General features: G+C 29.8%; 2 protein-coding genes across 2 annotated transcripts; both read left to right on the top strand.

Annotated features, from left to right (window-relative positions):
* The first annotated feature begins 5,087 nt into the window (after nt 1-5,087).
* Nucleotides 5,088-5,590, top strand: LOC114175491 (uncharacterized). Its single transcript, XM_028060247.2, has one exon. It carries the CDS (start codon nt 5,120-5,122, stop codon nt 5,381-5,383), a length of 264 nt encoding a protein of 87 aa, XP_027916048.2. The 5' UTR covers nt 5,088-5,119; the 3' UTR covers nt 5,384-5,590.
* Nucleotides 5,591-12,687: 7,097 nt separating this feature from the next.
* LOC114175490 (uncharacterized) lies at nt 12,688-14,519 on the top strand. The gene has a single exon (XM_028060246.2). It carries the CDS (start codon nt 13,195-13,197, stop codon nt 14,275-14,277), a length of 1,083 nt encoding a protein of 360 aa, XP_027916047.2. The 5' UTR covers nt 12,688-13,194; the 3' UTR covers nt 14,278-14,519.
* Nucleotides 14,520-15,824: the final 1,305 nt, after the last annotated feature.

The raw sequence follows: 15,824 nt of genomic DNA, 5'->3' as shown, positions 1-15,824 counted from the left end.
AAAGGTGTCGAGTTTTCATATCAGTGTAACTTTCGGACCTGCTTAATATGGCTAAGGGCTGTGACTGTTCAAATTTTTGCCAATATGACAAAGACACTTACTAGACTGGTCCCCTTTGTTAAGATCACGTACGAATCTAGAGTTTTGACCGTTGCATAGATACTAGACATTGGCTTAAGGTAGTATATTTTAGGTTTAATCGGTCCGATGATATTCATTTTTGTTTGGATATTTTAGTTTGATTTCCATTTTTAAAAAAGTTTCAATTACGTCCTGTTTTTTTTTAAATTGTCTCAATTAGGTCCTTTTAAGAAAAAAAAAATTATTGACGCCGTTAACAGCGTGCCACGTGTCAGTCTCAGGATTTTTTTAATTTTTTTTAATTTCTTTTTTTAAATTTGAATTCTTTTTTTACCATATGGCAAGTCTCTATTGTGACACGTGGCACTGTCAGTGTACGTGATGAGGTACTAACATGTGTTAGTGTCACTATCAAATGTTATTGTTTTGATTTCAATTTAGTCTCCTAATATGACTATTTGTTTCAATTTAGTCCCCACATATATAAATAATAAGTTTGGTCTCAAATTTCAAAAGATACTATATTCTCTGTCTTGAAAATGACGCTATAACATAATATATTTTTTTAATTGTTAACTCATGTTTTGTTATTCATGACTTTTTCAACTAAATTTTAATATCAATATCAATACTTAATTTTGTAAGTTATTTTTAAAAACAAATATCAATATAAGATTTATATAAATAATAAATTTTGTATTAAGAAAAACAATATTTCTCTATTTTGAAAAAAAAAATTGAGACAAAATTAAATCAAAAGAATATATGTGGGGACTAAATTGAAACAAATAGACATATGTGAAAACTAAATTGAAACAGGTATATGTGAGCACTAAATTGAAATCAAGTCAATGACCCTTGGTACGTTGACACATGGCAGTACCTTGTCACGTGACACTGACAATGTCACATGTCACACTAGGGACCTGACACCTGGCAAAAAAAATTCAAAAAAATCTAAAAAAAAAATGGAATGAAAAAATCCAGAGACTGATACGAGGCACGCCGTTAACGACGTTGTAATTTTTTTTCCTCAAAAAGACCTAATTGAGGCACTTTTTCAAAAGTTATGACACAATTGAAACTTTTTTAAAAGTCGGGACCAAACTGAAACATCTCCGAACAAAAGTGGGTACCATCAAACTAATTAAGCCTATGGATGGCAACGGGTCGGGTCGGGCACGGATAGTGCCTACCCGTAACCCGACCTGCATAAAAAAAATCCAACCGCTACTCGCCCTTTTACCCGCCAGGTATCCGCTTAAAAAATACTCGCGGATATTTTTAAAACCTGCGGGTACCCGTGGATACCTGATAACAGCAAATATTTAAAATATATATATATATATATATATATATTATAAATTTTTTAATATAAATTATAAAAATAAAATATAAATTAAATTATAATTATAATTAAATTTGACATAATAAAATATACTATTAATTTTAATTTTAATTAAATTTAACTTAATAAAATATAAATTAAATTTTAATTTTAATTTTTTGCGGGTAATGGGTACCCGCGGGTATGGATAATATGATACCCGTACCCGACCCATTTATAAGCGGGTATTAAAATACCCACTACCCGCGGGTAGTAATTATCTGCCGTGAATTTTATCCGCGAATATCCGCGGACGCGGATATTTTTGCCATCCCTAATTAAGCGTATATTTTAAGACATAATTACAATATAAAATATCAAGAGTCATATAATTATAGTATGAAATATTATAGAGGTTGAAAATTTGTAAGTGTTATGGAAATATGAAAGATATATGATAAATATAAAAGATATGTTATATGAAATAACTTGTCATTTTATTTTACTCATATACTATACATACACACTTATATATATATATATATATATATATATATGTATATATATATTTTGTTTACGATATGTTAATCTTGATTACCTAATTCTAAAATAATAACTTATTTCTAAATTTTAAATTCTAAAATAATAACTAATTTCTAAAATTGAAAGATATTTTTTAAAAAGATAAATATTTTTTAAAAACTAATTTAAATAAAAAAATATTAAGTAAATATTTGTAACATGAGTCATATAATAAACTTTAGAAGAGATCGAGTAAACCATGAATAAGATCTCTTGAGAGGATCTTCCTATTGAATTTGATGTGATGATAATGAATTTGAAATTGGTTTATACAAAGTTGAAGTTGATCAATGTGATGTTATTTTCAAATTATTAGAAAGTTTTACCGACCTCAATGTTAATATAATCGAGTTGAAATATTTTATCTTTTTATCATTGGATCAATCAAATCAAGTTAAAAGATACATTGTTCACCCTTCATTGCATTTTAAAGAAATATACCAAATCAAAAATGGTTGTCAAATAACTTTAAATAATTTTTTTAAAATAAATCATATAATTTTCTATTTTCAAATACAAGTTTAAATGGGATATAAACTTAAATGAATGAAAAAAAATAAGCAAATATATACTGTACTTCTGAACAAATACATATTGAAATGACTACTTACTACATAAAAAGTGACATTTTGGGCTCATCACGTAAAAAGTAACTTTAAACTTACTTTTATGTTAACCATTAGGGTTTAAACTAACTTTTAATGTTAAACATTATTGAACTTGAAGTAAGAGTGATTTGTTTACATCAAATAATGGGTAACAAACGTAAAATGTCGGTTTTCTTTTTTAATCTAACTTTCACATTATTCTTTTTCTACAACGTGACTCAATTTTTTTAATGACCTACTTTGAATATGTTCTTTTTAACATTCACAATTTGTTAGGTGTAAAAAAAATAAGATGTTTCAAATAATATATTAAATTTACGATGTTAAATATATTAAAATTCTAATTTTTTTTTATATACTAATTTATATATATGCAAAAGAAGTTAAGAGATCAAAGTCTTCTTCATTAAACACTTATATTATGTTCACTTGAGGATTTGAGAGAGTGGGTGGGTTTTGAATGGATTTGAGAGCGAATTATGTGTTATTTTGATTTATAAGAGATTGTGAGTAGATTTGAAAGTAAATTTTGTGAAAGTTTTGGAGTGATTTTATTTATGAGATAGATTAAAAAATATGTTTTAATAGAAGTATTGACTAGATTATCATTTTGACCTTTATGTAATAAGTAATATAATTTGATATTTGTACAAGTAAATTTATTTTGTTATTTTTTTAACCACTAAAATTGAAAAAAAACGTACCAAGTGATGGGATAAGATCCTTTCTCTCACGTCATGCCTGGATCAATTCCAGCTTTGGCAAGATCAGATCCTTTCACTCACGCCATGCCCTGGATCAGTTCCAACTATGGCAAGATTGAATTTCTTCTTCAGTGAATATTGTACACCTCACTAGATCTACACCAGTTCTGTTATTTTCTATTTCCAGACCTCAGCCACACACACAAATATTACACAAAAGGGTAAACTTGTATTTGCTTAATTAATCATCTCAAATCACCTCCATTATGCGAGATGCTAAAAGTGATACATCTAGTTAATCACTTCATTCACTTTCTTTTGATTAACCACAAACGAACGAAAAAATCACTTCGTAATCCATCTTACCAATTCCTTTCAACCTCAAATGAACAGAGTCTAAGTTCTATCTATGTGACTTGTATTGATCACCCTTCCCACAAATAGCGTCACCTGTCACACATATTCATTAATTTCAATTTAAGGATGACAAAATTTGTAATAAATACTAAATGAATAATATTAATGTAACACATGAGTAATGAGTATAAATATTTAATAGTGAAGTAACTTTTAATTCAAGTGATATTATTAGTGAAAGGTATATTAATAATAAAATAATCAATTAAAATTTGACTTTATGTATTTCTATTTCTTTTAATTAATTTTTTAAAATTTTATTTTAGCACAATTTATTTAAATTTATTTTTTGAAAAGACCAAATTTATTTACATTAATTATCATTCAATAACTTGATTTGATTCATATTTAAAGTTTATTATTATTTATTTAAATTATTATTTACAGTAATTTTATTTAAAATTTGAAAAACATATAAAAATATCTACAAATAGGTCGGTATCCACCTATATTAAAAAAACTCTTATATTTTTCCACAAATACTATACGAATAACAAGACAGGAAACAAAATAAATCTTTTTAGACCGGACGGGTAACCGGGTAAACATTACCCATACCCAACCCGATTTATTAACATCTTCAATTCCATTCCTCTCTTTCATCTGCCTGTCCTAATGTTGAAATGAGTCACCCTACACAATGCTTTGTTATTGCAAGGTGGAAGGTGTTTTTACTATTCCATTGTTGGATTATATTGAATTTTTTTTTTCAAGTAATTTTCTTCACTCAAACATGTTTTTTTTTTTTATGTTCGTAGTTTCTATATCATAAATTTGTTTATTTACGTCGTATCCCATGTGAAACATATTTTTCTTACTTTGTATGGATCTAAGTCAAATCTAAAAACAATGTAATTTATTCGAAATAATTAAAGCAAAAAAAATAATTTTCACTAATAAATGTAATATAATTATAATTAAAGTTTAAAAATTAAGAAATAATCTTCTTTAAACTTACAAAATTAATTTATAAAATAAATAAAATTTTCATCTTATTTATATTAAATTATTTTATCTTTCATAATCTTACAAAAGTGGTATAGATAAGTGCACATGAGAGGAAAAGAGTAGCTAAATTTGTCTCAGCAACAGAGGAAAAGAGGAACTCACTCACTTCTTTTAAATAAAATATAAAGATATATGTATAATGGGGTATATATGAATAAATGAAACTCGAAAGTACACGTGGTGTGGTGGAGAAGCATGTGGAGAAAGAGGTTGTTGTCCATGGAATGATTTTGTGGACAGAAACAGCAAGGTTGTCGTAAAGGTGGCACGTAAGTGTGAGATTTGTGGGGGGAGAGGACGCGTGTTAGAGTGGGGGAAGTGGCAGAGGAGGTAGAAAATAGAAGTATCCTATATAAAGAAAGGTTGAAAATGGAGAAGAAAGGAAGAGAAAGATGGAGCAAGAAAAGGAGAGAAAAACAGAGAGTGAATCAGAGAAAGAAAGGCTTGAAGGGCTTCCAATAGAGGACAGTCCCTACGTGCAATACAAGGATCTGGAGGATTATAAGCAACAGGGTTATGGCACGCAGGGTCATCAAGAACCAAAGACAGGTCGTGGTGCTGGAGCCACTGAAGCACCCACTCTTTCTGGTGCTGCACTTTCCTCTCAGTCTGAAGCCACTGCCACTGGTGCAAATAATCACAAAGGGGTTCCTTAATTAACACCACCTCCTACTACACTGCAATACCTCAATAACATCTTAGTCATTTGTATTATTACACGTTTTAAATTTGCGTTTCTACTTTTCTTCACATGTTGGATAAATCCTTTTCTTTTTTGTTGCAAATTTAGATTTTCTCAGGATAGGATGATGATGTTGTTGTTGTGATACCATGGATCCAAATCATACTTTTTTTTCTTATTACAGGATTTTGTTTTAACTCATCCAAACTTCATTTTCTTTAAAATAAGCACGTGAAATGTTATGCTTGTTCTAATTCTTTTGTCAAATTTATTGAATTTTTTTAATATAATTGTCTTATTAACTCTGACTTTAATAAATTTTGGAAATACAGAAACTAACGAAAACCAATTTGTGTAATATATTTTCTCAGTTACACTCTTTAAAAAAAGAAATTCGATGCGTCTATTTTTAGGATAGACTTTTAGATCGATGAAAAAAATATTTTTTAAATAAATGATGACTACGTATCTGGAATTCACTTCTCTAGCTGTATTGGGCCTGTTTCCAGGAAGGGCGGGCCTTCTGAATTCTCAATACAGAATTTCTTTCTGCAGCCCATATAAAGAAGCTTTCTAGAAAATTCCAAAACTTAAAAATGATGCTGAATTAACTTTCGAACTTAATAAGCACGGACAAATTTTTAGATTATACAATTTAAGATTTATTTTATAATAAAAAAATGTATTTGAATTATATAATTTAGAAGTGATTTATAATCTAAAAATTTGAATTATATAATTTAAAAGTTCTTTTTTATTTTTGGATTTATAATTTAAAAATTATTTTTTATTTTAAAATTTTAAAATTTGGAAGAAGTAACATATTTTCTTTAATTGAAAACTTGAGGGATTAAGAAATTAACAATAATACAAATCAAATCAATACAAAAAACAATTGTTGTCACGGGTGAAAAAAGAAGATCAAATTGGAAAAAGAAGATCAAATTAAAAAAAGAAAAATAAGATGGGTGGAAAAAGAAGATCAAATTGGAAAAAAAGATCAAATTGTATGGCCAGCAAATTTATTGATAATTATTAATATATATTTATCAATATATTTGTAGTTTTCGATAATTACATAAAATTTGACGGTAAAAAATTTGTCGACGGTAAAATTTAAAAAAGCGACTTTTTTTATAATGAATAATTTAATTACTTTACTTTAAATTTTTGAAAATACAAAGAGAGAAGACCGGTTAAACATGAAAAATAATACTTTGGGCATCTTGATGCTGCATACAATAACAATAAATGTTTTCATTCAAAATGAAAATGATATTTAAATAATATATATATATATATATATATATATATATATATATATATATATATATATATATATATATATATATATGGAGACAATTTTTTAGATCAACAAACTTTTTACATGATTGTATAAGATGGGTTTCTTTACATCTTTTAGGATAATCAATTTTGGAATTAAAATGGTATGTCCTCCTCTCAATTATGTTTATGTATTTTTTATTAATTTTTTTTTATATTTTTCGTATAATTGTTTTAATATGATGCTTAGTTTTTTTCAATGTTGTTTATATTGCTTATGGTCTTTCTTGTGTCGGTTAGCTTCCATTATTTTTATTATTTATAGTTTTTCTTTTTCATGTTGTTCTGTGTATTTGATTATTTATATTTTTCTGGTAAATTATGATATATTTATTTAATGATAATTTATTAACCCATAGGTTGATAAAAATAAATATTAAATAGTAAACTTTAAAAATTTGTACGAAAAATAATACGCAGATCCATATGATTTTTGTGACTTATAAGCAGTTCTATACGTATTTTGTGACTTATAAGTAAACTCGTGGTACATAAGAAATATATGTCATTGGATAATAAAAACAATATTTGTTAGTATATTTAAAAAAATTATACAAAAAATAATATGCATTTCCCCATTTAACATGCAGTTTCCCACTCCATTGTTCATTATTCCTCATTTAGATTGAGATATGATTTGACTTGTTTTTTTTTTCTTGAAGCCAGTACAAACAATAATGGTAGATTTGTGTAACTTATAATCAAATTCGTGATACATAACTAGGGATGTCAACGGGGCGGGTAGGGTACGAGTAACAGCTCCCCCGTACCCTACCCATGAGATAAATATTTGTCCCGTACCCGTACCCATATCCGTCGGGTATCCGTTATGCGGGTACTCACCTATTTTTTTCATATCCGTGGGTATTCACGGGTACCCGCGGGTATTTAAAAAAATATTTTAAAAAACAAATATTTAACCATAAATAGTGCTTGGATAAACAAACTCAATTTCTCCGATTAATTCCTGAAAAACAAACAAATAAAAAATCACTAACAATTTATATTGTAGTTTATTTTTGAATGAAATATTAAAGAAATTACTAACTTCATCAATGTCCACATCTTGCAACATTGTATAAAGTTTCATGTTGTCCAATTTTAATCTAGAAGAGCCTGAAAACATAAGAAGTTTATTAAAAATTTCTAACAATCACTTAATTAAAATATCTAAATAAAAAGTGTTAATTTCATTATCTTTCATGTTGGTTCATAACCAGTCTTGGAGACATATAATTGCCTCCACAGTATCTAGAAGTAATCTACTTCGATGTGGGTTAAGAAGCAGACCACCACTATTGAATGAAGACTTAAAATGTTTTTTACTAATATATATATATATATATATGTTAGGAATCCAAGTGTGATTCTAAGTCCCACATTGGCTAGAAATGAGAAAGTGGAGCACTATATAAGAATAAAGACCCATAAACTCATTGCCTTAAGGTTTTGGGTTGAGAGTGGTGTCAGTATCTTATGTGGTTAGGCTCAGATCTCATTGGTGTTATTCTCCCCAGTGAAACCCCCTCTGTAAAACCTGACAATATATATGAGGATATTTTTGTAAATTAAAGTTTAACGAGTGCGGGTATCCACGGGTACAGATAATATATAATACCTGTACTGACCTGTTAACATGCGGGTATCAAAAATACCTGTACACACGGGTAATGGGTGTCCATTTTTAATATCTGTTTCCTACCCGTTGCGAGGTTTTATCCGCGGATACTCGCGAGTACAAATTTTTTTGACATCCATATACATAATAGGTGCATCACATAGGATGATAAAAAAATATTAAATAGTAAATTTTAAAAATTTGTACGAAAAATAATACGCAACTCACCATGGTTTTCATGACTGATAAGCAAATTCATGGTACATAAGAAATATATGTCATTGTATAACAAACAAAAGGTTGATTAATATATTTAAAAAGATTGTACAAAAAGTAACATGCAGTTCCCCACTCATTTGTTCATTGTTCCCCACTTAAATTAAGATTCGATTTGGCCTGTTTTTTTCTCCAAGTCAGCCATGTAGTGCAAACAATAAGGGTATATTTTAGTAACTTATAATCAAATTCGTGGTACATAACATGTACATCCCATTCCATAGGATGATAAAAAAAGATTAAATAGTAAATTTTAAAATTTGCACAAAAAATAATATGCAACTTCCCATGATTTTTAGACTTGTAAGAAAATTGATGGTACATAATATATGTCATTGGATAACAAACAAAATATTGATTAGTATATTTAAAAAAATTGTGCAAAAAGTAATATGCAGTTTCCTACTCATTTGTTCATTGTTTCCCACTTAGATTGAGATCTGATTTAACTCGTTTTTTTTTTCAAGCCAGTCATCTAGTACAAACAATAAGGGTAGATTTTTGTAACATATAATCAAATTCGTGCTACATAACATTACATCCCATAGGATGAAAAAAAATTAAATAGTAAATTTTAAAAAATTGTGCAAAAAAAATGTAGCTTCCTATGATTTTTGTGACTTGTAAGCAAATTCGTGGTACATAAGAAATATATGCCATTGGATGACAAACAAAATATTTATTTGTATATTTAAAAAAATTGTACAAAAAGTAATATGCAGTTCCTCACTTATTTTTGTTCATCGTTCCCCACTTAGATTGAGATATGATTTGACCTGTTTTTTTTCTTCAAGTCAGCCACCTAGTATAAACAATAAGAGTATATTTTTCTAACTTATATTCAAATTCGAGGTACATCACAGATACATCCCATAGGATGATAAAAAAAAAAATTAAATAGTAAATTTTAAAAATTTGTACGAAAAATAATACGCAGCTCCGCATGCTTTTTGTGATTTGTAAGCAAATTCGTTGTACATAAGGCATATTTGTCATTGGATAACAAACAAAAGATTGATTAATATATTTAAAAAATTATACAAAGATTAATATGCAGTTCCCTACTCATTTGTTCATTAATGCCCACTTAGATTAAGATATGATTTGACATATTTTTTTCTTCAAGCCAGCCACCTAGTGCAAACAATAAGGATATATTTTTGTAACTTATAATTAAATTCGTGGTACATAATATTTATATCCCATAGGATGATACAAAAAAGATTAAACATTAAATATTAAAAATTTGTACAAAAAATAATATGCAGCTTCTCATGGTTTTTGTGACTTGTAAGCAAATTCATGGTACATAAGATATATATGTCATTAGATAACAAACAAAATATTGATTAGTATATATAAAAAAACTGTACAGAATGTAATATGCAGTTTCCAACTTATTTGTTCATTGTTTCCCACTTAGATTGAGATCTAATTTGACTTTTTTTCCAAGCCAACCATCTAATACAAACAATAAGGGTAGATTTTTGTAACTTATAATCAAATTCGTAGTACATAACAGTACATCCCATAGGATGATAAAAAAGATTAAATAATAAATATACAAATAAAAGATTGATTTGTATATTTAAATAAATGTACAAAAAGTAATATGCAGTTCCCAGTAATATTGAGATCTCATTTGACCTGTTTTTTTTTTCCTTAAGCCAGCAACCTAGTACAAACAATAGTGGTAGTTTTTGTAACTTCTAATCAAATTTTTGGTACATAATAGGTACATCTCATAGGATGATAAAAAAAAAAAGATTAAAAAGTTAAATTTAAAATTTTTTACGAAAAATAGTACGCAACTCCCCATGATTTTTGTGACTTGTAAGCAAATTCGTGGTACATAAGAAATATAAGCCACTGAATAACAAACAAAAGATTGATTAGTATATTTAAAAAAATTGTACAAAAAGTAATATACAGTTCCACACTCATTTGTTCATTGTTTTCCAATTAGATTGAGATCTGATTTGACCTGTTTTTTCCTCAAGTCAGCCACCTAGTGCAAACAGTAAGGGTATATTTTTTTAACTTATAGTCAAATTTGTGGTAAATAGCGGGTAATTTTAACAAATTTGTACAAAAATTACAGTTCCCCACTCATTTGTTTATTATTCCCCACTTAGATTAAGATCTGATTTGACTTGTTTTTTTTCTTCAAGAGCCACCTTGTGCAAATAATAAGAGTAGATTTTTTGTAACTTATAATCAAATTCTTGGTATATAATATTTACATCCCATAGGATGATAAAAAAATTATTAAGTAGTAAATTTTAAAAATTTGTATGAAAAATGATACGCAAATCCACATGGTTTTTGTGACTTGTAAGAAAATTCTTGGTAATAAGAAATTTATCTAATTGGATAACAAACAAAAGATTGATTAGTATATTTTAAAAAATGTAGAAAAGTAATATGCAGTTCCCCACTCAATTGTTTATTGTTCCCCACTTAAAATTGAGATATGATTTGACCTGTTTTTTTCCTCAAGCTAACCACCTGGTGCAAACAATAAGGGTACATTTTTGTGACTTATAATCAAATTTGTGGTACATAACAGGTATATCCCATAGAATGATAAAAAAAAGACTAAAAAGTAATTTTAGAAAATTTGTACAAAAAATGATACGCAACTCTGAATGATTTTTGTGACTTGTAAGCAAATTCGTGGTACATAAGAAATATAAGCTACTGGATAACAAACAAAAGATTGATTAGTATATTTAAAAAAATTGTACAAAAAGTAATATACAGTTCCACACTCATTTGTTCATTGTTTTCCAATTAGATTGAGATCTGATTTGACTTGTTTTTTTTCCTCAAGTCAGCCACCTAGTGCAAACAGTAAGGGTACATTTTTTTAACTTATAATCAAATTTGTGGTACATAGCGGGTAATTTTAACAAATTTATACAAAAATTACATTTCCGTACTCATTTGTTCATTATTCTCCACTTAGATTGAGATATGATTTGACTTGTTTTTTTTCTTCAAGCCAACCACCTTATGCAAAAAATAAGAGTAGATTTTTTGTAACTTATAATCAAAGTCTTGGTATATAATATTTACATCCCATAGGATGTTAAAAAAATATTAAGTAGTAAATTTTAAAAATTTGTACGAAAAATGATACGCAAATCCCCATGATTTTTGTGACTTGTAAGCAAACTCTTGGTACATAAGAAATTTATGTAATTGGATAACAAACAAAAGATTAATTAGTATATTTTAAAAAATGTAGAAAAGTAATATGCAGTTCCCCACTCATTTGTTCATTGTTCCTCACTTAAGATTGAGATATGATTTGACGTATTATTTTCTTCAAGGCAGCCACCTTGTGCAAACAATAAGGGTACATTTTAGTAACTTATAATCAAATTCGTGGTATATAATATTTACATCCCATATGATGATAAAAAAATGATTAAATAGTAAATTTAAAAAAAAAATTACGAAAAATGATATGCAACTCCCCATGATTTTTGTGACTTGTAAGCAAATTCTTGGTACATAAGAAATTTATGTAATTGGATAACAAACAAAAGATTGATTAGTATATTTAAAAAAATGTTCTAATTTTGTTATTAGTTCATTGGTTGGAAATTGAGTTTCTATGATTATAAACCTTCATATATGTTTTAATATATTTAATTGATTTTATTAAATTGAATTTTGGATTATGTATTTAATTTTCTTGAAATATGAATTGAGTACGATAAGTCAATTCTTATCTGCTATTTGAAATTTGAATAATAGGACTTCATTTTTGTTACAATCTGTGGTCACAACTTGTGAAATCTTTTTTGCCCTTTATTTTTCTCTGGATCTGTATTTTTCTTGGATGAGTTTGTACCTTAAAGGAATACCTACCCTCATGTTTTTGTTTTTAAGACAATGTAGAACTGTACGTAGTGGCTTCATGTTTGAACTCTTTGTATAATTCAATTTCAAATTATATGCCAGACTGCGCAGTGGTCCTCACCCGCACTTCACTTCGACTAAAACAATATTACTAGACCTTCATTTCCACAACAATATATACCCTTTAAAGCCCCGCTATACACTAGACCCATACATAGAGAGGTCCTCTCTCTACCACTGCCAATTCTCAGGCCCAAAAACTCACACTTCCTTTCCTCACCCCAGCTAAATTAACACAATCAAGCTCTTCAAAAGCAGCAACAAACTGGTTTAATTTAACATAATATTGTTTTTTAATGATGTCTGAGGAGCTTATTGGCTGTGTCTTTTGTGGTATATGTGTCCAAACCAAACAAGTGTGTTTCTCCTATTTGCTCGGGTCGCTTACGTGATGGCTACAATGCCCCATTTCATTTCTTACTTTAATGCTGGGCACCACACTCTCCTTTACCTCTTTTTATATTCTAAATGTCCGTGTCACTCTGTCACCCACACCCACACCCTCCTCACTCTGTTCAAATACCTTTACCCTATCAAAAACCTTAACCCCATTAATTCGTCCTTCCTCAACTTCCCCGACACCTTCCACCTTTCCAACCAAGCCTGTTCCTTCCTAAATGGCCACCTCAGACATCGTCCAAGGAAAATGGAACCCTATCCAAGAAGAGGAAGAGGAAGATCAAGATCAAGAAGAAGAAGAAGCATTGTCACTTTCCGATCTTCCAATCAACCTCAACGACCAACCGAGACACCAAGAACAAGGCTCTGCTGTCAACCAAGCAACGCAAGAGGAATTCAATTTCCGCTCCTGCGGTGCTCCCTTCTCCAAACAACCCGAAATGTGTGTGGCGGATGAAGTTTTCTTCAAAGGCCAAATCCTCCCATTGCGTGTCTCGTTCAGCTCCGAGGCTGGGTTATTAGCCACACTATCACAATCTCAACCACATTATGGTAAGCACTTTATCAACGAATCCTTGGATTTTCCGAGTAACAGTAGCAGTAGCAGCAGCAGAAGCAGTAGTCTTAGAAGTCAAAACTCATCAACCAGCACCACTAGCTCCAGTACCATCACCACCACAAAAACTGTTACTACAGTACCTCTGAGAACAAAGCCCAGAATTCGAAACCAGTTTCACATGCACCCAAGTCCAAAGCCTCAGTTAAGGGCACCCACCCCAACACAATTGTCAAGCCTGGGTAACCCAGGTAGAAAATCAACGTCAGCATGGGGAATTTTCCGTCTGGGTGTGGTCCCTGCTCCCGAGATAGAATTGCAAGACCTGAAGGTTCGCAACAGATCAAACTGTGTCAGTCGCAACAGTAGTAGCAACAGCAGCAGCAACAACAGTGCGAAAAGTGTGAAGAGGAGTAACAGGAAGAAGGGCAATGATGGTGTTTTGAAACAGTTAGTGGGCAAAGGCGGTGGTCTATTGAGTGGTTGTGATTGTTCATTCCAAACAGTGCAACCGAACAACATGGTCATGATAAAAGGTGGTAACGGTGGTGGTAAAAGTAGCAACAAGACAGAAAGTACAGGGCACGCCGCGAAAGAAAAAGTGGTAGAGTTGAAGAAGCAGAGGCAAAAGCAGGGAAAGAAGGTTACGTCACGTCGTCGAACGTTTGAATGGATAAAGGAGCTTCATGCAAGTCACCCTGGTGATGATGATGACGAAGAAGAGGCTTTGTTATCAAACTCATGATGCTTGGATTTTACTTCTAAGATTAGATTAGGTTAATTATATTGCACCGCCTCTCTTTATTACTTCCTTTAATTTGAATTAATGAAATTATAATATTGTGGTGCAGGCGTTGTAATCAAAAGTTTTTGCTTTCTCGTGAGAAAAGCAAGGCTGTAATCAAAATTGTTTTTTTTTTTTAAACAAAAAAACCTTTGTTGTTAATTTGGGCGTGTAATTAATAATTGAATGGGGTTTGTTGAGAAGTTATGTGGGCATGCATGATGAGACTTAAATGATAAGGGCGAACATGGGTGAATTGGTGTTTATGGTTGTCATGATTGAAGTGTGAATATCGATGGTTGGGTGGAGAAGGTGAAATAGGATTGGGGGACTGCACCAAGTCACGCGAGGCAGAGAAAAGACGGAACCAAGGATGGGAAAGCCGTGAAAGAAAGAGATGAAACCCAAAAAAAAAAAAAAACATAGATATCGGAAATAAAAGTTATATAAGGTGGTGGAAAAAGTTTTCTTCTTCGTTCTTGTCTTTGCCATTTTGCACTTTTGTTAAAGATGGAGTTTTTTAAGATGTACACAAGAAGAAGGGAAAAATGATTTTGTCTGGAGTCAATGACAGTTATCACTTTTTTTTTGTGTCTATTCATAATTTGTAAGAAATTTAATAAAAAGAATATATCAAAAGAAAAGAAATAAGCTGTTAACACTCTTGGTTGTATTAATATAATAAATGTTGACGTTGAGTGTATATATATATGACAGTTGATATTAAGTTTGTATAATATTTCGTAGAGGGGACCCATTGTACACTACCAAACTTTCAACAACAGAATTCATGTTGAAATTCAATAAAGACCAGGAGACAATTTTTCAGTGGAAAAGGTTCAGCCAATAAGACAAAAGTGTTTAATATTTACAATTTAAACATTTTTAATATACTTTTATTTATTAGGTGTGATAGTTGTAATTTAATTTTTTATTCTGACAGGGCAGTAATGTTGTCTTTCCTCTGGCATAAATAAGCAGCCATGGTGGATGAAGATATAAGTTTTGTATATTTAGGTATTTGGAAATCTTTTTTTTTTCCTTTTTTGTAAATGTCTCATTGACTTTCTCATATTTCTAATTAAAGGGTTTAATTTAACAATATTAAGCAGATTTCTGGTACATTAGTTGGTTCATCTGTCTCTTTGGTGTTGCTCCACCTTTCTTATTTGTATAAATTGTACTTCCATGGATTGTTTGAGGTGGTACAAAAATTACCTACAAGTTTTAGTTGTTCATTGTTGTAACATCCCATTTAAATAATAATATAATTAAATGAAATCTTACACCAGATAATATAAAGAGTCAAGTTGCGGAGTATAAAGTCACTCCTTACAGTTATCCAAGGTACTTAAAAGAAAATACTAAAGCTCACTACAAAACCTACAACCCAAAAGGAGTAAGAGATAGCCGGTATTCGAAATAAAGCCTTAAGAGTAATACAATACACGGGCCTTAGCCCTAAAGAAAAGCCCAAATAAAACATGAAGTCCAGCCCAGGTAGACTA

This window comes from Vigna unguiculata, chromosome 3 (assembly GCF_037176805.1).
Source record: "Vigna unguiculata cultivar grain cowpea cultivar isolate G323 ecotype 2 chromosome 3, ASM3717680v1, whole genome shotgun sequence".
Lineage (NCBI taxonomy): Eukaryota > Viridiplantae > Streptophyta > Magnoliopsida > Fabales > Fabaceae > Vigna > Vigna unguiculata.
This window is presented reverse-complemented; position numbering and strand designations above follow the sequence as displayed.